A 25784-nucleotide genomic window follows, 5' to 3' on the forward strand; every position below is an offset into this window, starting at 1 on the left:
TCGGTAAACTGAGTGCCATTATCAGTGGTCATGGAGTGAGGTACCCCATACCTTGTGATAATGTTTTTGTAGAGAAACTTCTGACTTCTCTAGGTGGTGATGGTGGCCAATGGTTCTGCTTTTATCCACTTCGTGAAGTAGTCTACCCACTATTAGGTATTTTACTTGTCCAGGCGCTTGGGGGAATGGTCCTAACAGATCTAATCCCCATTTTCCGAAAGGCCATGGAGAAGTTATGCTAATGAGCTCCTCGGGGGGAGCGACGTGGAAGTTTGTATGTATTTGACATGGATGGCATTTCTTTACAAATTATGTGGTGTCCCTTTGCAAGGTCGGCCAGTAGAACCCAGCTCGAATGACTTTCCTAGCCAAGGACCTTGCTCCAAGATAATTTCTGCAGATACCATTGTGGACTTCTTCTAAGACTTCCGTTGTCCTTGAGGTCAGAACACATTTCAAAAATGGTGTTGATATCCCTCTTTTGTAGAGGATATTTTTCACCAAAGTGTAGTTTTGTGCTTCCCTCCAGATTTTTTTGGCTTCTTTTTCCTCTTTAGGTAGGATGTCAAATTTTAAGTATTCGATCAAAGGATTCATCCATCCGAGGTCTAATATGGAGATTTCAAGGACGTCTTGCTTGGCCTCTGTTTTTGCTACAGAGGGTTCTTGGAGAGTTTCTTAGATCAGGCTCCTATTATTCCCTCCTAGTTTGGTACTTGCTAGTTTGGAGAGGGCGTCTGCTCTGCTGTTTAGATCCCGAGCTATATGCTTGACCTCGGTTTCTGCAAAGCGCCTAAGATACTCCAAGGTTTTATCCAAGTATCTCTTTATATTGGGATCTTTAGTCTGATACTCTCTATTTATTTGGGAGGTCACCACCTGAGAGTCGCTAAATATCACTACTTTTGCTGCACCGACTTCTTCTGCCAGCTTTAATCCTGTAATCAAAGCTTCATATTCTGCCTTGTTGTTAGAAGCTGAGAATTCAAATTTAAGGGAAACTTCTATCTGCGTTCCCCATTTGTTGACCATTATTATGCCTGCACCACTTCCTATTTTGTTTGAGGATCCATCTACATATAACTCCCATGTAGTAGATTCTTCCTCTTGGCCTCTTGCATATTCTGCTACGAAGTCGGTGAGGCATTGGGCTTTTATTGCCGTCCGAGTTTCATACTTCAAGTCGAACTCGGATAGTTCTATCGCTCATTGAACCATCCTACCCGCAATATCCATCTTCTGGAGGTTTTGCTTCATGGGTTGGCTCGTTCGAACTCTTATTGTGTGAGCTTGAAAATAAGGTCGTAACCTTCGAGAGGCTACTATTAAGGCGTACACAAACTTCTCGAGTTTTTGATACCTTAATTCAAGGCCTTGTAGGACTTTGCTGGTGAAGTATATAGGATGCTGCTCGACCTCGTCTTCCCGTATTAGGGCTGATGCTACAGCTTTGTCTGCTACGGACAAATACAGGACGGGTTTTTCCCCGATTTTAGGTCGGGTCATAATGGGAGGCTAGCTTAAAAGCCTTTTGAACTCCTGGAATGCTTATTCACATTAAGGAGTCCATTCGAACTAGCATCCTTTTCTTAGTAGAGAGAAGAGTGGTAGGGATCTTAATGCTGATCCCGCCAAGAACCTGAAGAGGGCAGAAAGTCGGCCGTTCAGCTGCTGGACGTCTTTTAAGCAAGTCGGGCTTTTCATTTCTAGGATTGCTTTACACTTGTCGGGATTAGCTTCAATTCCTCTTTGTGTAAGCATGAATCCTCGAAATTTTCCAGCTTCTACTGCGAAGGTGCATTTTGCTAGATTCAACCTCATCTCATGCAACCTTATAGTGTTGAAGACTTGCGAGAGGTCTGCCAAGAGGTCGGTCTCATCCTTGGTTTTTACTAGCATATCGTCTACATAGACTTCCATCAATCCCCCAAGGTGAGGTGAAAACACCTTGTTCATCATCCTTTGATATGTGGCTCCAGCGTTTTTTAGCCTAAAGGGCATAACCACATAACAATAGTTTGCCCTAGGCGTGATGAATGATGTTTTTTCTTGATCCGGCCTGTACATCGGGATTTGATTGTATCCCAAGTATGCGTCCATAAACGACAAGTATTGATACCTGGAGCTGGAGTCTACTAGGGTATCAATGCTTGGAAGTGGATATGGGTCTTTGGGACACACCTTGTTCAGGTCAGTGTAATCGATGCACATCCTCCACTTACCGTTTTGTTTTTTTACTAGCACCACATTTGCCAGCCACGCTGGATATTTGACCTCTTTGATGAACCCGGCTTCTAGGAGTGCTTGCACTTGTTCTTCCACCACTTGAGCCCGCTCAGGTCCGAGCTTCCGCCTTCTTTGTTGAACAGGTCGCAAACCGGGGTACACTGACAGCTTGTGTGACATAAGCTCGGGGTCTATCCCTGGCATGTCGGAAGCTTTCTAGGCGAAGAAGTCAAAATTTTCTCGTAGAAGTCTTATAAGATTTTCCTTCAAATCTTCTTTCAGGTTGTCTCCTATGTTGGTGTTTTTTCCTTCCTCTTCTCTGACCTGTACTTCCTCAGTTTTTCCCCCTGGTTGTGGTTGCAACTCTTCCTTGGCTCTAACTCCTCCGAGCTCAATAGTGTGCACCTCCTTGCCTTTTTCTATCAGGTTCAAGCTTTCATTGTAGCATTCCTCACCAATTTCTGATCTCCCCTGATGGTTGTTATTCCCTCTGGTGTTGGAAATTTCATGCAAAGATGAGGGGTGGATACCACTGCTCCGAGCCGATTTAGGATAGTTCTACCGATTTAGGGTAGTTCTGCCGATTAAGGCATTATAAGTTGACCCCACATCGACGACTATGAAGTCGATGCTCAGAGTTTTGGATTTTCCTCCTTTTCCAAAAATGGTATGAAGGGGTATATATCCCAGTGGTTTTATTGGTGTATCCCCTAGTCTATATAGGGTGTCAGGATAAGCTCTTAACTCCTTTTCATCTAATCCCAGCTTATCGAATGCTGGTTTGAAAAGGATGTCAGCTGAGCTTCCTCCGATCTACCAGGGTTCTGTGAAGATGGGCATTAGCAAGGATCATAGTTATCACCACTGGATCATCATGTCCAGGGATGATTCCTTGCCCATCTTCTTTGGTGAATGAGATAGTTGGGAGGTCGGGAGCTTCGCCCCCGACTTGGTAGACTTCCTTCAAGTGCCTCTTGTGAGACGACTTTGTGAGGCTGCCTCCCTTGAATCCCCCCGAGATCATATGTATATGTCTTTTCGGGGTCTGTGGTGGTGGATATCTTCGGTCCTCGTCGTCTCGCTTTCTTTTTCCATGATGGTCCGACCTTTCCATGAGATATCTATCAAGCCGACCTTCTCTGGCCAGCTTTTCTATCACATTTTTAATTTCATAACAATCATTCGTTGAATGACCATATATCTTATGGTACTTATAGTAGTCACCATGACTTCCCCCCTTTTTATTTTTGATGGGTATAGGGGGCGGTAGCCTTTCATTATGGCAGATTTCCCTGTATACATTCACCAAGGAAACTCGCATAGGAGTATAGGAGTGATATCTCCTAGGCCTTTCGGGGCCAACTTCCTCTTTTTTCTTGGGCTCTCTTTCTTTCTCTTTTGATGAGTGAGAATGCCCAGGTCACCAGCTCGGCTCTCATAGTCTAGAGTTTTCCTCCATGTTGATGTACTTCTCAGCTCTCTCTTATACGTCACTCAGGGAGGTCGGGTGTCTTTTTGATATGGACTAGGAGAAGGGACCTTCTCAAAGTCCATTTACTAGGCCCATAATCACTGTCTTCATGGGCAGGTCTTGAATCTCTAGGAACGCTTTGTTGAACCTTTTCATGTAGTCTCTCAAAGGTTCTCCGACCTCCTGTTTCACTTCCAAGAGGCTCGGTGCGTGCTTAACTTTGTCCTTCTGGATGGAGAATCTCATCAGGAACTTTCGCGAAAGGTCATCGAAGCTAGTGACCGGCCTAGGGGGAAGACTGTCGAACCACTTCATCGCTGCTTTCTTCAGTGTTGTCGGAAAAGCTTTGCAGCGAGTAGCATCAGAAGCGTCGGCCAGGTACATCCGACTTTTAAAGTTGCTTAAATGATGCTTTGGGTCAGTGGTTCCATCATAGAGGTCCATATAAGGGCTTTTGAAGCTTCTTGGAACTTTTGCCCTCATTATGTCCTCGCTTAATGAGTCATCTCCTCCCAAGGGAGAATCTTCTCGGTCGCTACGGGAACTTCGATTTTTGAGAGTGGATTCCAACATCAAGAGCTTTTCTTCTAGCTCTTTTTGTCGCTCTATCTCGTTCCTCAAGTTTCTCTCTGCCTCTCATTATCGTTCCAGTTCTTGTTCCAGTTGTTCCAGGCGCACTTGGTGGCCGTGGAACAAACCCATGAAATCAGCTGCATGGAGTTGTCCTTTTTTTCCTGATTCGCGCCCTTCAGAAGAGTTTGTCTTTGGGTCTTTCAACCCAGAAATGCCTTTTCTGTGCTGGTTGGTCACCCCTTGGTGGGTGGCCATGTCCGCGTTGTTGTTCCCAACATCCAGATTCTCTTGTTCAGAATCGGACGCTGTATGATATCTTCAGGTGAATTGTCTGCCATTTTTACTGGGTGATATCTCGGGTCCCCGACAACAGCGCCAATGTTACGAGGGGTAAACAGATATTAATGGGCTGGACTCGTTGGGTTGGCCCAATCGTCTAGTGGAGGAAGCCCTCGGGCAAGCCTATGCCTGGGAGCCTCTATCTGACTTGTGTGTGAAAGAGAATAGAGGGTGGTACCTGCAAAGACACTCCGATGCATAAGTCAGCAAGGGTCTAAGCAAGTTATGGAGAGTATGGGAACTTAGAGATACCTGAGGGGTGTCAGTGTATTTATAGTGGTGAACCCATAACCACCGTTGGAGTAGTTCCTCCTTTTAAGGAGAATAACCGCCCCTTTATCTTAGGAAAGTTGAGATATGACTCCTGGAAGTGGGTTGAGAGATTTTAAGAGCCTCTTGTGAGGGGGTCAGTTGCGTGGAGAGGCCAATCTATGGATTGGGCCTTTTTGTCTTATTTGGTCCTGGGCCTTAGTATTGGGTCAGGGTATGAACAGTAGGTATCATAAACAAAAGTCACAAACACTTACTCTAGATGATTATTGTAATCGCAATTTCAGAAGGATGGTGTGCAAGTATATTTTTAATTGAGCTCTTAACTAGTTGACTCCAAAAATATGAATTTTTTTAATGATTGTTTTTGTTAAATAGCCAAAATCGTTCCTGAAAGATACTCCGATCTCCATTTTGGTCCTCGAAAGATAAAGTTAATCTAAATCGTCCCCGAAAGATACACGATTGGTCACGTTAGTCCTTCCGTCAGTTGGATGATGACGTGAAGGGCTAATGCCACGTGTCACAAGATGATTGGTTGACGTGTCAGATCAATGACACCTGGCATGCCATGTGGCACTTGATATGTAAAAAAGTTATTTATAATCAAAATAGTCATTGTAATTTCATACGTAAGTTATTTTCATCCCTAAAATTTTAAAAGTTAATCAAATTAGTCCTTATATATATCTTTTTTATTTTTTATTGATAATATTAAATTTAAAATATTTTTTGATACTACTAATTTTAATAGAAATGTAATTGACAAACAAAAAATTAGTAATTGTATCTTTTCTTCTTAAAAATTTTTTCAATAAAATTATCTCTCTCTTTTAATTCTTGTCAAAATCTCTCTTATTCTTTTCTATTCTAAAACCTTTTTCTTACATTATTACATTTTGCTGGAATATATATATACTCAAAATTAAAATGTATGTATTTGTTAACCTAAACAAAGTTATATGCATATATCTTTCAGGGACGATTTTGGCTATTTTCTCTTATTCTTAGACAAACAAAAAATTAGTAATTGTATCTTTTCTTCTTAAAGATTTTTTCAATAAAATTATCTCTCTTTTAATTCTTGTCAAAATCTCTCTTATTCTTTTCTATTCTAAAACATTTCTCTTATATTATTACATTTTGCTGGAATATATATATATATACTCAAAATTAAAATATATATACTTAAAATTAAAATGTATATATTTGTTAACTTAAACAAAGTTATATGTATATATCTTTCAGGGACGATTTTGACTATTTTCTCTTATTCTTAGATTCGCGGTTGACTCAGGATTCTACTAAAACAACAAGCGCTTGTCCCCCTTTAATCAACTACATGTCATAAAGCAAAAAACTAGATTCATCATCATCATGATTTTCACTCCACTTCAAACTTGACTATAAGGATTGAACTCAACAACTAAAACCCAATTGGAAATGCATTCCATTATATGTATATGATTTCCTCAACATTGCATTCTTTCACCATTAAAAAAACGTCTGAGTTTTCAAGCTCTAACAATAACGTTCTTTGATAGAACCGAATAGTTTTAGAAGATTTGTTTAAAGTTGATGAATAGGAAAATAATAATAAAGAATCTCCGTTTAGATTTTTTTTTTGGGTGTCTATCTCCTTTTAGATTTGTGTATTATTGTTTGTGGTTTAGTGCAAAATCTAAGTCTTCTCGGTCATTGTTACCTTTAATATGAAAAAACAAAAAAGCGAAAAACTAATAACAGATTTTTTTACTTTCCAATAACATAGATTTGTTTCCACTAATTACATATAGCATTTACTCTCAAATATCCAATAAAAAGTTTTTCACTCTCAATAATTCGAACACTATTCAAATAATAGGGGAGGGGAACAGAGGATAAATAAGAGAGATAATAGGAAACACAAAACAATTACCTTGTAAACTATCTTATATTAACATCCACCGTTTTGAATGAAATTTTTCACGTGATGAATCTGCACCTCTTAAATGACTGTAAAGTAGTTAAAAGAGAATTCATCAAATAAACCCACAAGTTTAGTCTCAGCTCCCAACTAAAATGCGTATGATGTGTAACAGACCTCTTCCATGCATGATGTCATATATAGTGTCAGGGTTCGAATTACACTTTGTGCATGCAGCAACATATAGCCAGGTGGCAGACCCTTAAATAAAGTTCAGATCCGCAATAAATTAGTCTTTGCCTGTTAGGTTGGGGGATGTGGTGGGCAACAAAAAAAAAATATATATAGTTATAATTATTACTGATATGTTGCCATAAATCATTCTCTTTTGGAGCGCATGGATTTGTCATTAACAATAATTTTATGATTAATAAAACTTTAATTATTCCAATATAACATAGCAGCACGCTCATCAAGATTCAGGGCATAACACCTTAAGTTGAATCCCAAGTCATTCTTTACTTTAGTATTGAGGATAGAATCTTTTGTTCATGCATGAATCAATAATAAATAGCAGCACAAGAACAATAATACTAATCAAAGAGTTATTATGGCTCACAATCCATCTGATTCTGATAATGAAATTACAACAACAAAGCGAAAGCTCTTTGAACATGATATACATCAAGTTCTTGGAGGAAGAGAAGGTGAAGAACTTGATTCATGTTTGACTTAGTGAAATAAAATCCATTGTTACATCTTCATTGTTAATCTTTTGAGATCACAGAACATGTCGCAATATACGATTGAATGTCTGCAGCAAAATTTTTACATCGACAATGCATAAAATTAAATCCTAGCATTATTCTTTTTGTTTGTTTTTCTTTCTTGATATTTTGGAAGCCATGTGTAGCTGTTTATTGAAGCTTTGACTTTTGATTATCAATGAGTTGACATTGACAATAAATTGGAAATTTGACTTAATTGCAGTGGCAGATGTTTTGTTATGGAGGAACAAGAAAATATCAGCTGCAATTTTGATTGGAATGACAGTGATATGGTTTCTATTTGAGGTTGTTGAGTACAATTTGGTGCCTCTGCTTTGTCACATTTCCATCACAATTATGCTTGTTCTGTTCATATGGTCAACTATGGCACAAATCTTCAAATGGTACTTATTATTTTAATTTCCCTTTAATTTTACATCAAATTTGTGTCTATGATGGACTCTTTCAAGATATTTTCTCTCATTTGTGAATTACTTTTGCTACCAATGGCCCATTCTGAATTTGTCATATTATACATTATCTGTTTCTATAAGTACATCATTAAAATAAGACTCAATTTTTGTTATATTTCATACAAAGTGTAATTGCTTCACACCAAGATAAAAAATAAATAAATAAAAGATGAGTTCAAGACTTTTAATAATATTAAATATAGGATTGAATATATATGTAAAACTTTTTCAGATTACTTCATCAAATATTAAATAACATAATATGGTTAATATATCCTTTTTATGAAGTTTCCTTTGTATGGTTAAACTTAAACATATCTGATCTTGGTCTTCAGGAATGCACCCAATATCCCAGATATTATTTTACAGGATTACTTGTTTGAGGATCTTGCTACAATCTTCCACAGAGGATTCAAACAGTTATTACCAATGCTTCACTATATTTCAAGTGGAATTGACCTACCAAGATTTCTCCTGGTATATATATATTGTTTGAATTTATCCTTTTATAAATATAAATTTTCTCAATTCTCAACCAATAACAAGTAACAAACCAACAATCTCTATTATCAAAATTTATCAATTTCAGATCATTGTTAGTCTCTACATGTTGTCAGTGATTGGAACCTACCTCAGCTTTGTAAATCTGTTATACATTGGTAAGCAAGCATTACTTCGCATTGTTTCGTTATACCGGAGAAAAATGCTATGGTGCACCATACACTAGCTTATATCGACTTATTCTAGTGTATGGTGCACCATGTTAAACTTTGCGCATCTAAGACCTTTCTCATTTTGTCTATATTTATTTATTTTTTATTTGGGCTGAAGATTTTGTGTTTTTTTTTTGGGTTATGGTTGATTCTTGACAAGGTTTTCTCTGCATGCTAACACTGCCAATTATGTATGAACGTTATGAGGAAGAAATCAACAACCTAGTTGGCAATGTCTTAGTGGACCTTAGGAAAAAGTACAAACAGTTTGAGAAGAGATATCTCAGCAAAATTCCAAGAGGATCAGTAAAAGAAAAGAAAAGGACATAAATTGTTTTGAAGTTAATTGCAATTTGCAATGAATTAAAGATTTACATGGTGATATGTAGCACCAAGATCAAAGCCGAAAATGTATGTATTGATGTTAGTTTTTATTTTATGTCTAAATGTACCACTTGGATCGGATTATGTGTGATGTGACTGTGTGTGGAGGTAATTTCCTTAGTTAATTTGAGTCCTGTAATTTATTTGGAGAAAGTTTATGGGCAGCACTTTTATTTAAATTTGGTCGGCATTTAATTAGCAAAAAAAAAGTAAATAATCTCATATCATTAAAAATATAGAGGAGTGCTACACATACAAGTCATTTTTGTTTACAAATCTTACAAGTTGGGTCTAACACGCGCGTTACAGAAGAAGAAGCAGAAGAAGAAGAAGTTGGGCCTAACACGTGCGTTACAGAGGAAGAAGAAGAAGAAGCGTGAATATAAATGACTTGTATGATTTGTATGAAAAAGCGTTCTCTCTTTGCCTTCGATTTCCTTCTGTTTTTTTCGATTTTTATGGTTTCTGAAATCAAGCTTTGAAATTGTTTTGAAGATAATGGAACTTCAGAAATACACCCGAACGATTACAAAAATACACCCAAACGATTATAGAAATACATCCAAAGGATTACAGAAATACACCCAAACAGTTACAGAAATAAACCAAACGATTACAGAAATACATCCAAAGGATTATAGAAATACACCCAAAGGATTTAAGAAATACACCCAATATAGGGAGAGACAGTATATTTCTTCTTGAAATCAATACACCCAAAGAATTATAGAAATACACCCAAAGGATTACAAAAATACACCCAAAGAATTTAAGAAATACACCCAGAATTCGTTGAAGTACACCTTATGCATAATTTAGAACTCTTTCTCTTTTTCCTCCTCATCTTCTGCTGCTGCTTCTTCTTCTTCAAAAACAATTTCAGAGCTTGATGTCAAAAAATAATGGAAATCGAGAATAACGAAGAAAGAAAACAAAGAGAAAAGCACGTAAATAAAGAAAAAGAACAGGAAGAGGAAGAAGAACGTATAGCAAGAAGAAGAAGAAGAAGAAAGAGAAGGCAAGAAACGTACCTTGAATAATGTTTCTTCATTTTTTCTGGTGATTTTGATGAAGGAGAAAGAGAAAACGAAAAGAGAAGAAGAAATTTCAATAAAAAAAAGGGAGGAAGAGAAGAAAAAGAGACACAGAAAAAGAAGAAGAAGAGGAAGAGGAAGAGGAAGCACGGAAAAAGAAAAAGAAGAAAAAGAGGTACAAAAAAAACGTAAAACGACGTGTTTATAAATGACTCAAAATCACTTATATGTGAAAAATTACTCTAAAAATACTAATAATAGTTAATTGATAGTTACAAATCACACAACTTACTGGCCTAGCACACCTCATTTATTTGTTAGTTTTCTTTAATTAAATCATTTATTCTCTCTTGTTTGAATTGCTCCCCCTCACTTCTTTTGTGGATAAGTCTTGTATCTTTTCTTCAAGAATTTAAATATGTTTTCTCGTGTAGCAATAACAGAAAGAAAAATAAAAACTAAATAGGAAGACACTAATAATCTTATGAAAAAAATAAAATAAATTCCTTAAGCTTTCTGTATGCATTTATTTGGTCGATTTGGCTAGGGAATTAATTTCTTTTTAACCAACAATTCGTCAAAAAATAAATAAATAAATAAATAATGAACGAACAAAGATTATTAAAAGTAGAAAAAGATAAATTAAAAAATATATATACTAATTGTAAATATTCAGAGACATTTATTTACTGAATTGACTTGCACTAGCTTATAACTGGTATAAGGTGTTTACTTTCAACAGCATTTAAAACTAATTCAGTACAAGTGAAAGAATTTAGATTAGAAAATTTAACACAAATAAAATACACCTATGTTGACACTTGTGCTGGGCACATGTATATGTAGCACACTAAAATAGCATGTGGCTGTCTTTGGATTACAAGGATCCCACTACCATTCTGACTTACTTGGGATCAGAAGTTAAAAAGTTCAATAGTCCTCAAGTTTCAGTGTTTGTTGTTTCCTTTGGTTACTGAGAAGTAACTAATGCTTCTAGATGATATAGCATAATAGCATAATTATTATGTAACGTTAAACCTATAGTTTAGTTTAAGTAGGGAAAAAGAGAAAATTCACTTTAAGAAAGTGAAATAAACTGCATACATTCATGTCAATAGCAACGCAACTAGTTAGTTGAGTGATAGATAAACTTTTCGCTTTGGATTTGTATTCTTCTTTAAAGGAATGTTATCGATAAGAAAAAATATTGGGAATCAACGTTACACAAATTACATATATAGTAGTCAACATTCAATGAATTGACTGTTATAATATTGATAATCTAGCCTTACTTCTTTTCCCTTTTTCCTCATCAATGAACCTAATCTTCACGCCAAGCTATGTTGAAATTCTCACTAGATGCAACATCCAATCATAGATGCCAGAAATTGAAATTTTCTTTGAACAAAAATTTAAGGTTATGATGAAACTTTCGTTAAGTAAACAGAAAAATTTATTTAAAAAAAAAAAGAGAAAAAGAAAAAAATCAATGAATTTTCTTGAGAGTAGATTCTTAAGAATTCGAAAATGGTTAAGAGTTTGCTTGAATTAAATCGTAATAGAAAAATTAAACAAAAATGTTATTTGTACACCAAAATCAGCTCTGTCATCAATGTATTTGTGTATAAATACGTATAGTTTAATTTATTTTCAATGTATATTTATATTTCAATATATATTTTATACTAATAACTGATTTTAGTGACTGATTTTAGTGTACACATAGTATAACTCAAAATTAAAATGTCCCATACCTAAGTTGACCCTTAATTACCTTTGAAAGAAAGGGTCAAGAAAATTGCACCCAACCTTTCTCTAAGCGAAATTGTATTTTGACCCAAAAATCAATAATTTAAGTGGTAGTGCTTGTTGATGCTGAATTGGAAACATAACATGTGGAGCAAAATCAACAATAAAAAAAAAATCAATGAAGCATAGGATTCATATTTGCATTTTGCTTAGAACAACCAATATCAAACACCTCATTGTTGTTATCCATGCTCCACTAAACTATAAGTGGATCCCCAAATAATGTTCTTTATTATATAGTTTTTCATAGTCTAAAAGGCTGATGCTAGTAGCAGCCACTAACAAACCCCAAATAATTACAACTTCTTTTTCTTCTCAGTTGCTATGTGCTGAAAACAGAATTAGTTACAGCCTCCCCCATGTCCAACACCAAAGAATAATTAGTAGTATGCAACAGAAAACATTAATGCCAATTTGATAATTGGAAGTGACAAGAGGAGTCACATTGGGAACATGAGATTTGGCTGTCACCAAAATATGACTGAGTGCAGGTCATGTTATCTTCCACAAATTTAATTTTCATGACAAAGAGCAGTGACACACCACAATCTAAAGGAGCAATAGTTCTATCAATATCATGTGTGCTTTTTTGTAGGGTTGTAAAAATAATTGAAAACATCTTCAAAAGCATGCACAAATATATAAACCTCACTCGCATTCTTATAAAATAAATAAATATGGAGAAATAAAATATCTTTCAAGATTTGAAAATAATATATTTATCTAATTATATTAGGTATATACTAAAATCAGCTATTAAAATCAGTTATTATATATATTAAAATATATAAATATATATTTTTAATAAATTAAACAATATATATAATTATACACAAATATATTGGTGGTTAATTTTAGTGAATAATTTTATATACAAATAATATTTTTAATATTTATCTATATAATTAAAATATAACATTGATTAATTTATTACTTAGTATATACATATACAAGATAAGACAAAAAAGGGGATAAAATTTATCAGAATAAAAAATTATGAATATATCACTTTTAAATTTTATTGGCTACAGTTTAAAAAGTTTGAATATGGATTTAAAATCGATGAATTTCGCCAAATGAGTATGCAAGGTGTATTATATGGATATATGTCACACTTTTTTGCATGTTGTAACTTGTTTCATGTGTTGTCTCTCTTTAATTTTTACATGTTGCGAAAATCAATTTTTTTTGTCTTTTTCTACATTTTGCAAGTTGTGAAGAAAAAAAAATATATTTTTTATTTTTTGAATAATTAGTACGTGAAAATAAGTATTTAAATTAATTAAATAATAATAAATTCTTAAAAAGATTGACTAAAAATTAAAAGTTAAAAAGACAAATAACATATATATATATACTAACGAGTTATAACTCAAATGATATAATTTTTCTATATTCATCTAAGAAGTTACGAATTCAAATGTTCCTTTTTTCAATATGAAAAAATTTAAGGGGCCAGCAATTTTATTGAATTTTGGCCAACATGTAACCAGCAAAAAAATGTGAGCCATTGGATGAAATCTCATACCAATATATATATATATAGAAAAAGTCTAGGAGACCAGCAATTTTATTAAATTCTGATCAGCATGTAACCAGCAAGAAAAAGTGAGTCATTAAATAAAATCTCACATCAATCTTACACCATTCAAATCATCATTAATGGTTGTTTGATGGCTATAAGTTATAAAAATTGTTGGCCCTAACATTTCTCGTGTATATATATATATATATATATTGTTATATGTGGTTGTTTTTTTATTTTTTACAAAGTTGCGAAAAACAGATTTTTTTTTTCATCTTTTTTATATTACTCCAGACAACCATTTTAATAAATTACACCGACTAAAAAGCCATTTAAAAATTAGTTTCCGACTTTAGCGGTGTATTTATTAAAAAAAAAAAAAAGATTAGGGTTTACTTTGTCTCTCTTATTTAAAACATTGACTTTGTTGCTTATATAAGAAGATATGAAAATCAGCTCTGCTATCAATCGGAAAAGATCATAAAGGCCTGCCCTCTAGAGCACACCAAGAGTCGTAGAGTCATAGTTATTAAGAGGTGGTCGAGATGGTGAGGAATCCATGGAGAGAAGTGAACAACTTGGAATATGCAACTACTCAAATTGGTTTCTTTGGTAATGCATATTCAATATTGTGGGTGATTTTGTTTGCCTTGTGCATCATTTCAGCTATGATCTTTTCTTGTGCTGATGGTGTCTCAAAAGATAGAACAGCTGCAGCATCAGATCCGGAACCTTATGGAGCCGGATGCGGCGCCGAATGCGGCGCAGGCTGCGGTGCATGAGAAGAAGAGAAGAGAACTTACTTCCATATTCTTCCACAAATCTATACGGATGACACAGAATCCTCACATTGAAGTGGATTTTTAGTATTATTGTACAATGTTAATTATTTTCTTATTACATTATGAGCAGCTTATTGCTATAAGGTAAATGAGTCTTAGGAATAAATGCCACCAATAATGTTAATTAAGGAGAAGAGTTTTTGCAATGACTAGTTGAGTTAGAAACATTTTGATCCAATGTAAGTTCAAAGTTACACCCTTTTTTTATAGGGAAAATGCTATGTATCCTTTAAATAATATTATTTAAATAAATTTTAGTTAAAAGACATTCCTAATTTGTAGCTAAACATGTCGGTAATTAAAATTAATTTAAATTTCAAATACTAGAATTTCTCTAACTTCCTACCTACTTCATAAAATAGTTATTTTATTAGTTTTTTATTTATTTAATTTGCACGTCCCCCTTCTCCTCTCTCGTGTACGTTCTTTTTTTTTCTTCTCTCTCACTGTTCTTCACAAAAATTTTCATAGAAGAGTATTATTTCTCTACAGATAAATTTATTATTTCATATTTAACATTTTATTATTATTATTATTATTATTAGATGAGTCGTGCTATTTTGTTTTTACTTCGAGTGACATACTAACTCAAAACTCATTCATCATTATTGTCAAATGAAATTTTAATAAGATTATATCAACATTTGAATTAAACAATAAATGATCAGTGTATATATCAATATTCTTTTCTTCTTCTTTACTTTTTTCTTTCTTTCCTTCTTTCTTTTATATTTTTTTTTGAAGTTTTTCATTGCTTATTTGAATATTAACGCTTTTAAAATTATTAAAATATATGTTCGTAAAAATTAATTTTTTTTAATTGTAACACATCTAAAATTATTAAATTATACATAAAATATTTTTAAAACACATCCAAAATTATAAATCTAAAATTTAAATTTAAGCATTAAAAATAAAATTAATTTTTTATATCTTATTCGAGAAAAACTCATCTAATATTTCTCTTTTTTTAATAGTTAGATTTTTTCGTTACTTATTTTAATATTAATGCTTTTAAAAGTATTAAAATGCTTGTTTGTAAAAATTCGATTTTGTTTTCAATTGTAACACATCTAAAATTATTAAGTGATACAAAAAATATTTCTAAAACACATCCAAAATCATAAATCAAAAATTTAAATTTAAACATTAAATATAAAATTAATTGTTTTTATATCTTATTCGATAAAATTCATCTAATATTTCTCATTTTTTTATTATTTGTTGAATTTTATCGTTACTTATTTGAACATTAATACTTTTAAAATTATTAAAATGTATGTTTGTAAATATTGGTTATTTTTCATTTATTATTACACATCTAAAATTATTGACTTATATACAAAACATGTTTAGTCACCAAAAAAAAACATGTTTAAAACACATCCAAAATCATAAATTTAAAAAAATAAAAAATTTTATTAAGCGGAAAAAGACTCATGAATGAATTCAACCAAAATTTTTTTAGAATTTTGTAAGCAGAATTACCAGAGACAGAAGGATTGCGATGTGAGAGAGGAGACAGGGGACCGACAGACTAATAAGACTAACAGTTCAACTAGGTATCCTTTAAAAGTTGTACAATATTCAGCCTTTTATTACAATAATTTTAAAAAAATAAAACAAACATATCTAAAAATTTTAAATAGATTTAGTGTCTTTTTAAAATTAAATACACATTCAAAATACAAACTAAATAAAACTGAAATTTAAAATTTAAATTTAAATTTTAAATTTCAGTTTTATTTAGTTTGTATTTTGAATGTGTATTTAATTTTAAAAAGACACTAAATTTATTTAAAATTTTTAGATATGTTTGTTTTATTTTTTTTAAATTATTGTAATAAAAGGCTGAATATTGTACAACTTTTAAAGGATATCTAGTTGGGTTGTTTTTTTAGTTGACAATCTATTCTTGGCAATGCAAGTTGGCATCATGTTGCTTGTTTCTCTAAGACATTGATCTTTTATTTCCTAATCAATTAAGTGCAAGCTTGCTTAAGGAATATATGTGCATAATAATGGAGTGTTCATTATTCAATAGGTTTTTCTAACACGATGTTATTTAAAAATATAAAACAAATTAATTAAAATTATAACATCACATTTTTGTAACTTATCTTGAAACAACACGCTTTTAGAAACTAAATTGGCTTTCTTTTCATATTGATGAAATGTTTTGCATAATATATACTAATAATTTTCCAGCCTACTTCCCTCCAAAATGGGGAAAAAAAAGTTAGTTTAATAAAAAACACGCACAATGGAAAATAGAGTTAAAAAATTTATGTACGGTTATTTAAAAAATATTTCAACTCGAAGAATATAAAGTCAAGATGGCCGAGTTGGTCTAAGGCGCCAGTTTCAGGTACTGGTCCGAAAGGGCATGGGTTCGAATCCCATTCTTGACATTTTTCTTGTTCTTAATTTAAACAAAACTAAGTTCAATACCCAGAAGATTTTAAACAATATTTATTCTATTTGGAATGTATCTTACATTCAATAATTGGAAAAACCATTAGATTATTCTTGCACTAAAACCTTAGTTCTTTCATACTGTTTTGCATAATGCATATCAAACGCTCTCTAAGTAAAATACTTGTAATCTAACCACAAGAAATAGTTACCGTTACTGGCTTTAATTTCTAGTAAACTATGCTCCATGAACACTACCCTTAACCTTACCAGACGCGACATCAGAATCAATGTCGGAAAAGGAAGAATACTCGGCGAAAACCCTTCTCTTTGTTCCACAAGAAGAAGCCCACCGCCAAACATGCTGTAGTGCTTTGTGACAGAATCTGCATGGTATCTTGATGCAGCAGCAACACACCGCTGCCACTGGACAACACACACAAAGAAAGCAACAGCTACACAGGAATTCAATCAATTTTTCTTTGGGTTTGATGCCTTCTTCTTCTCGTTTCTTGGGGTTGACATGGCTTGCATGATGATCAACAGAGTCATAGCTCTGCCTCCTCCTGTTGAGAAATGTAAACCTTTTTCTCTTTTCTTGAAGGGCAAGTTTGCTACCCATCTTTGCTTAAAGGCATGAATTCACCATCAAATGTAATTGAAAATGATGCACTTCGATGAAGCACCTGCATGTAAATCTTGTGTGCATAAGGTTTATGATTTGATTTTTCAGTTGTTGGGTCCTTCAGACCTTCACCATCTCCCTTTTTCGTCAGATACGAATCTTTGTTTCCAAGGATGCTTTTCACATCCCAATTTAGCATACTGTAAAGTCTAAGCAAGTGGAGAGATTAGAGGCAAAAGTGAATAAAAAATTCTTTTGCTTCCTATTCTATCCATTCAATTCTTGACACCAATAGATGTTGTGCACAGTGCACACAATATAAAAATTGAGTGTGTGAAACAGAGAATCGAATGCTTTACGTCCTGTGCAGAGTTTCTGGGACCAGATCTTTGGGGTCCAAAGATTTTGCAGAATTCACTTGTTTAAACAATATTCTGAAACTATTGAAAATTAAGTTATTCAATTCAAGGAAGATCAACGCAAGGCTGCAGAAGGAGGATGACCTCAAACAGAAGCAAGGCATCTTCAATTCTGCATCTTTAATTTCACACCACACCACACCATACCATAGCAGAACCACAATTCAAGCATGCTTTTCTTCTTTTTTTTTACATGGATATTATATATTATATCGTGGATCCGTTACCCCTTTTCCCTAAAGACATCTTATAGGTTGTAGCTAAATGAGTAATTGGTTAAATATTAAGTATCGTATTAGTAGAATCAGGATATAGTTATGGGAAGATTACACAATAAAGGACAAATCATAATCATAAAACAAAAAAAGATGATTTTTTGTGGCTGATTTGCAAAATGAATAAAATGACACAAACTTGTATATTTTCATTGTTGAGATAAATCAAAAGGTTCCAAACTTTTCCATCAATGTAGCACTGAAACCCTTATTTGTAACTCTTATACAACATCAATCCACGGTTGACTTGAAAATGTTGAGTGCCAGTGGCCACTGCTATTGGCAATAGCAAGCTCATTCATTCATTTACCATCATCATCAATGTCACTACTTTCCTCCCAATCAGAATAATCATCATCTTCATCTTCAACTTCTGAATCTGTCCCCTTCCCCAAAATGTCCCTCATCAACTCTGGGTCGTCCTCTATAGGCTTGCCGGCTAAAGACCTCTGCAGTATAGCCTCAAACAAAGAAGGTATAGCCTCGTCATCACCCTCTCGAAGCCTCGCCACACGCCTCTTCAGCTCTTCAACCCCACAATAAAACAAAACAAAAAGACTAAAACTTTCAGCTTATATACAACAATACTCAAAAGATCAAAAAGAAATTCATCCCTGCATATAATTTAGCTCCCATATATCTAGTCATACTCATACAAATCAAACCTGTTCACAACTTCGTATAAGATACAATGAACTTCTCTTTTCCAAATAATATTTACTGTAAATATATATATTAGATACTTACTTTCAGTGAGGCATTATATCAAACACCTGAAGCACACGCATAAAAAAGAACGAAATTTAATCTTAAAATGGGGGAATCCCAAGATGAGTTTAGCAGTGTTACCTTCGTTGCTAATGTCCTCAACATCGATGGGATCGTTCTTGTTGTGGGTGTGAGAGAAATTAGGTTGATCCGAAACGGTGTTTCTGGAACTAGAAGAGAAGAATCTGGTGCATAGTGCGGTTGAAGCGGCTAAGGAAAGAGAGAAGGATGATGAAGGAGGAGTCGCATTGAAAGGAGAAAGACGAAGATGGCGCGTGAACAGAGACAAGTTTCTGAACAGTGCTCCCTTCATGGCTGTTTCAGAACAGAACAGAGGAACTTGCAGAGAAAAGTTAATTAAATTTAAAGATTAACTACCTTCAATATTAAAAATAACAAATTAATGAATAATAAAATTATTTGTACGTTTCTAAAGAATAACAAATATTCATTAATAGTAATATACAGTTTATGATTAAATTAAATATTTATATTAAAATTTTATTTTTTAAATAATATTAATAGTTGAATCTGTAAATTTGTTTATAATTTATCAGTAAAATTTTTAAATTTTCTTATTCTTACATTAAAATTAACTTGATTAAGTATAATCTAATAGATAAAATTTGTCTTTAATTAATCTTATTTATTATCATAATAAAAAAATTTTTCTATTTTAAGATAAATAATAAAAATTTTACTAAGATAAGATATGATACAATTTATACTTACCCATTATATATAGACATCCTTGTATATAATTACTCACGATTCATACAAAAAGGAAGAAAAGCTAAAACGGCGAAGAAGAAGAAGACACACAATGACCTTTATTGATGTTATTTCATCGTTCAATTCTCTAAATTAGAAATGAAATTAAACATGTAAAGAATATAATTTAAATATTGAGAAGACTCAACATGTTAGTGTGTTTGGATTAAAGTTTGTAAATGGATGTTTGTATAAAATTAATTTTATAAAATTGATTTTAGTAAAAATGAGTTGGTTAAGTAATTTATATTTGGCAAATATTATATCAAAATAGATAGAAGTAAACTAAATATTGTTTAAATTATACTACTTAAAATTATTTTTAAATATAAAAATTACTAAAAAATATAAATTTAAATAATTATTTTATATTATCTTATAATTCTATTTTAGATGTTTAGATAAATTTTAATACTTTTTTCTTTGTACTGTCAATACTCTTTAGTACTCTAATAGAATTAATAGAATCAAAATATAAAATAAAAAATATAAAAAAAAGAAATAATAACAGTGATAAAAAAACCTCGTATAAATAAGAAATAATAAAAATTTTATAAAAAATAATAAAATGCATAAGAGAGAATTAAAAAAATATTGTAAAAAGACAAAACAATAAAATTCATTATATAAATAATAAAGAATAAAATTGGTAGAAAAAAATAAATTTTTTTAATTAATGGTCTATCGAAAAAAATAAACGCAAAAATTGCAGTTTGAAGCTTCCAACGTTAAACCAAACACACTAAGAGTTATGATAAATTAACTTGTTTGAAATAAAAATAATAAAATTTATCATAAAAAATTATAAAAACTTAAATAAATAGAAATAAAATAAAAAATAGAAGAGATAGAGTATAATAAAAAATAATAATATTTTATAATTTATAAAAAAATCAAAGAATAGCAATAATGCATCATAGCAAAAAAAAGTTATACCGAATAAAAAAGTAATTGATAAAAAAATGAGATTCTCTTCTAATATTTATGATACAGTGAATAAGTTATAAAATATAGAAATAGATAAAAAAAGAAAAAAATTGTGTTTTTTTAATAAATTAAAAAAATAATTATGACTATATAATTGATAGTAGACATATAACTATTAGCTAATAAATTACAAAAAAATATTAATAAAAATATTAGATTTGATATTAAAATAAAAAATATAAACAATGAATAAAAATTTAAAATTTAAAATTTAAAACTAAAAGATCAAGTAAGAAAACAAAAAAAATTTTTGGTTGACAATAAATTGAATCAAATAATATCCATTTAAATTAATTAAATTAAATAATTAATATAATAAATTAATTATAATTATTTTTCTTAATAAAGGAAGTTAAATAAATAAAAAATAGAATAAAATATTATTTTGATCCCTAATATTTTATACACCTTATTTCAATCTCAACAAATTTCAAACGTCATACTTCAACCATAAAAAGTTTCAAGCAGGCTTAATGTTATCCCACTATTAAATTTGATATAAACAATTCGTATTTTGAAGAGTTAATAACGTTCGATTTCAATTTGTAACTAAAATCGACTCACTAACTATCACGAATGTAAAAGCTTTTCTTTTGATTTTGGAGCGTTTATAATTTATAGCAGCATTTAGAGTTTTGTACAAAAAGCAAATCAAGAAGAAATTTTACATACAAATTTTGGTTATATTTATCTAGTGTACAAAATAAGATACGACTTACCTAATAATATTGTAATGTCTACATCGTCACTCATTCTATTCACTATTCGTGTCATATTTAACATTAGGACAATATTGAGCTCATTTAAAATTAGGATTTGGTTTATAGTTTGAGACAAAATAATACTTTACCCATAAAAAATATCTTATAGATATGCCATGTGAAAATTATAACGCTTTTAAAAACCATTAATCAAAATACATAAGTCAAAAAAATTAATGCAAATTAAAACAAAATTAATTTATTTATTTCGGTCAAAACAAATAATTAATATAACAGAAAAATCATAAATGACCTCCTAACAATTATCTCGAAAGACAATGAGACATTCAACAGAAAAAATATTTTTTTTGGTCTTTGATATTTATTTCTATAAGACTGATTAGTCCCTTTATCAATATTTTTTCTCTGAATGAAATAAGCCTACATGATATGTTAAATGGTTGATTTATTCATTAAGAACCAACTAGGATTGACAAATTCTTTTTTATTGAGTCTCGTTGTGTTTTAAAGATAATTGTCAAGGCCGTTTAGTTTTTTTTTTGTTACCTTTTTCAAATACATTAGTTAAATCTACGATGTAAAACTAAGAAATATTAGTAATTTTTAAACTATTTTTATTTATAAAAATTAAATGAAGGATATATTAATGATTAACGTGTCACATAAGTATGTTTTGAAAAGAGATTATTGACAGAAAAGTTAATCAGTCCCACAAAATTAAATATCAAGGGTCGAAAAAGATATTTTTTTTTTGTCAGAAACCTTGAAGTCCTTTGAAAAAATTATCAAGGATCGGGATGGGTATTCATCTTTAATATAATTGATTAGTTATAGGTATGGTCAAACAAAATTTTAAATAATTTGATATTTATCTCAATCGATTAATTATGGCACTCTTAAAAATCATTAATCAAAATATATAAGACAAAAATTAATTCAAATTAAAAGAAAATCAATTTATTTATTCTAGTTAGGTCAAATAATTAATATAATTAATTAGTTGTGTTCATGTGGTAGATAAATATTAAATAATTTAATATTTATCTCAATCAAATCAAATAAATGATTAATTAATTAATATATTTAAATAAAATAAAATAAATCAAAAAATACTTTCAAGAACATGCAGTCTATTTGATGCAAATAATTTTTGAGGACTTTAAAAAGTACAAATTTAGAAAATATATTGTGTAAAAAAGGAATGAGATATTAGAACAGAAATTTTAAGTAAGTATTTATTTTTTAAAAAATAAAAAAATCTATATCTTTTAAAAAAAAAAGGTAACTAAATCTATCAATCCTTTTAAATGTGGCAAATCATTAATTGCTAATTTTGTACTGGTTAGGTTAAAATTAATATCAATCTATTAAAATAGATATTTTTAAAGAAGACTAATTTTTAATATTTATGACTATTTATAAGTTATTTTTAGTTAAAACAAAACAATTAGAATATGTTAAATATATTGATGGGAAAGTACATTTTTTATCTCTAATATTTTTAATTTTTTTAAAGTACTCTTTAATGTTAAATTTAATTCAATTTTACTTTTACTGTTTGCAATAAATTTTAATTTTATTATACTAATAATTTTTTAATGATCAATTCTTAAGTTAATACTCAAAATGGTTCATGAAATTTAATCTCTAACTCAATTTGACTTTCCAAATTTTAGTTGATTCAAATTGTACTATAAAACTTCAAGACATGATTCAATTTAGCTATTTTGTCCAAATCCAACGCTGAAGATAAATTTAGCTTCACTGAACACTCGTATTCTGTTTGTTGAACTACCTTAGAATTATAGTTGCTGGAATAACAACTCTAATGCGTAGGAGTGTAATCAGTTCGGTTCTACAATGATGCCAAGCGTTTGATTTGTTGTTGTTTGGACAATCAAATCGAATCGAACCGAACCAACAGCGGTTTGATTCGGTCGTTTTTTTTTTATTTTTTAAAACCTAATAATCAGAATTTAAATTATCATAAAATCAAGTTTAAAAGCGTCAATAAACTAGAATAACAACAGTATATCACATCCAAATTCAATACAAATTCAACTTGTCCGAACAATTAAACATAAAACAAAGAAAATTAAAAATGTTTAGCAAACAACAAAAACAAACACACTTTAAAACATACTAAAAATCGAAACAGCCACTTTAAACCAAATAAAAACCAAACATCCACCATGCTTAATCTGAATCCACACCAAACTCATCATTATCTTTCCCAGTTGGTGCAATTTCTACAAAAATAAAACAAAGAAATCAATATAGATTATAAACATAATATAGATTATAAATTATAAACATAAACTATGAAAGGAACTTCAAATTTCTTTTTTGCATACCTAATTCAAGTTTTTCAAACTCCTCAATAAATTCCTCAAAATCAGTTGTTATTGGAGAAGCACGAAGCTAATTTTGTGTGCAAATCAATGCCTCAACTGTCTTTGGAGTTAAAGAACTCCTATAGTTGTTAAGCACTCTTCCAGCAGTGCTAAGAGCCGATTCTGAAGCAACAGTCGAGACCGACATTGTTAAGATATCTCTAGCTATTTGGGATAAGATAGGATACTTGTTAGAATTTACCTTCCACTAATTCAATATGTCAAAAGTATTTTGATCACGAGACTTCTTTAAACTATCAAATACAAATTCACCCCATTCTTGTTGATGATCTCATGAAAATGCACCTCCTTGAAAAAGTCACTAGCTATGTCACCATCAGGTACTCCCACATTTGATGCACCTTCCGTTGTTGCTGAAGTAGAAGATCTACCCTCATTATTTGCATTCACATAGCATTTAAACATCTTGGAGAAGGTCTCTTTCACTTTTGCACCCAAAAAACCAGCATCATCTTCATCATATAGCTTTTCAAAGCTAAAGTTCACAAACTTCAATTTGTATTTAAGATCAAGAACCACAGCAACAAAAATCATCATATTGATATTTTTTATGTTACCCCAATACTTGTCATACTTAAGCTTCATCCTCTCAGCCATACTCTCAAGTAATGAATCTCAACTACCACAAAAAGTCTTGAACACTCGCAAGATTTTACAAAACTCATGAAAATATTGAGAAGAAGTTACAAGCAAACTATCAGACACACTCTTTGTAACATCATGAAAAATTTTCAAGAATTCCATAAAGTGTTTTGCATTGTCCCAATCAAGATTCCTCGGAATACCACCTTGCATTAGAGCATATTCTGTATCTCTCTTTCCTAACCTCTTGAACGCCTTTTGAAACTTCAAACCACTTTCAAGCATGGTGTATGTAGAGTTCCATCTAATGAGAACATCGAGTTGAACAGTACACCTGTCTTGTATCTTAGCTTGCTTAATGAAATTTTTGAATCTATTCATGTGACTAGGGAAAGCACACACATATCTAATAGCATTTCTTATCTTGATAATAGATTCATGCATCTCTTTCAATCCATCATTAACAACAAGATTAAGAATATGTGCACAACACCTAACATGCAAATGTTTTCCTTTCATAGGATGTAAATTCCAATCCTCCATTCTAGTTCCTAGATAAGATATTGCAGTATCATTAGAACTAGCATTATCAACAATAATTGGACTTAAGATCCTTTGTAAAGTGTTCCCAAGCCCAAGATCTAGGTCTAGAAGGTTTTTTGTTACCTTCATTGGGATCATCCTTGCCATCCTTTTCAACAGTTTCCACAATGCTTGGAGCTGGATTTGTAGGAGTTGCTCCTAGAGTTGCACCCACATTAGTTAAATCAACCTTCCTCTTCTTTACTCTAAGATGGGGTGGGAGTTTGGTAAGCACGTCGCTGTCCGTTAAAGAACGTACCACTGACTCAACATTTTCACCTCCAACTTCAGATATTGGTTCATTGGGTTGTTCATTGCTTGTTGACTGCATATATATAAACATATACAATGAACAACAAAATACAATAATTTTATTAAAAAATCAGCATTTAAACCTATCAACAGCATTAAAAATATTGTTTCCAACAACAAATTCAATATTAAAATTTGTTCAAGCAAATAATAATAATAATAATAATAATAATAATAATAATAATAATAATAATAATAATAATAATGTTTTAAGAATTTTTAGAAATGAGAACAATTTAGAATATGTCATGTTACTTCTCAAACGCAAACCTCCCAAGTATGGTTGCCAAATGTCATAACATTGTGGAGAATAAGTAGTATGACCACAATCTAATCAATCATGTGTCAAATAATTTGTTATTGTTATTATATTAAAATGTTAATATAATAAGGTCTTTGATTAAATTTAGAGATTTATCATTGTGTGATCATAATATTGAGAGGTAAATCTTTTATAATTTAATCTAAATTGTTCTTGGTCATAGGATTATTAAAAATGACATTAATAATCCGGAAAGATCAATATATATAGTCTTCATTGGATGAAGATTAATAGATCTCATTTATTAAATTATATATA

The 25784-nt window shown here is 31.3% G+C and overlaps 2 protein-coding genes and 1 non-coding gene across 3 annotated transcripts; 2 read left to right on the plus strand and 1 right to left on the minus strand.

The window, feature by feature from the left end:
* The first annotated feature begins 7395 nt into the window (after window positions 1–7395).
* LOC107490692 (reticulon-like protein B9) lies at window positions 7396–9275 on the plus strand. The gene is made up of 5 exons (XM_016111501.3): window positions 7396–7492; window positions 7776–7956; window positions 8361–8502; window positions 8615–8684; window positions 8899–9275. The coding sequence occupies exons 1-5, from the start codon at window positions 7396–7398 to the stop codon at window positions 9066–9068; spliced, it is 660 nt and encodes a 219-aa protein (XP_015966987.1). The 3' UTR covers window positions 9069–9275.
* A 7387-nt stretch (window positions 9276–16662) lies between these two features.
* Window positions 16663–16743, plus strand: TRNAL-CAG (transfer RNA leucine (anticodon CAG)). Its single transcript has one exon. It is a non-coding gene; the product is annotated as a tRNA-Leu (tRNA).
* A 1443-nt stretch (window positions 16744–18186) lies between these two features.
* LOC107490693 (uncharacterized) lies at window positions 18187–19205 on the minus strand. The gene is made up of 2 exons (XM_016111502.3): window positions 18916–19205; window positions 18187–18592 (listed from the first exon to the last, which is right to left on the minus strand). The coding sequence occupies exons 1-2, from the start codon at window positions 19145–19147 to the stop codon at window positions 18369–18371; spliced, it is 456 nt and encodes a 151-aa protein (XP_015966988.1). The 5' UTR covers window positions 19148–19205; the 3' UTR covers window positions 18187–18368.
* Between the last annotated feature and the right edge of the window lie 6579 nt (window positions 19206–25784).

This window comes from Arachis duranensis, chromosome 5, assembly GCF_000817695.3.
Source record: "Arachis duranensis cultivar V14167 chromosome 5, aradu.V14167.gnm2.J7QH, whole genome shotgun sequence".
NCBI lineage: Eukaryota > Viridiplantae > Streptophyta > Magnoliopsida > Fabales > Fabaceae > Arachis > Arachis duranensis.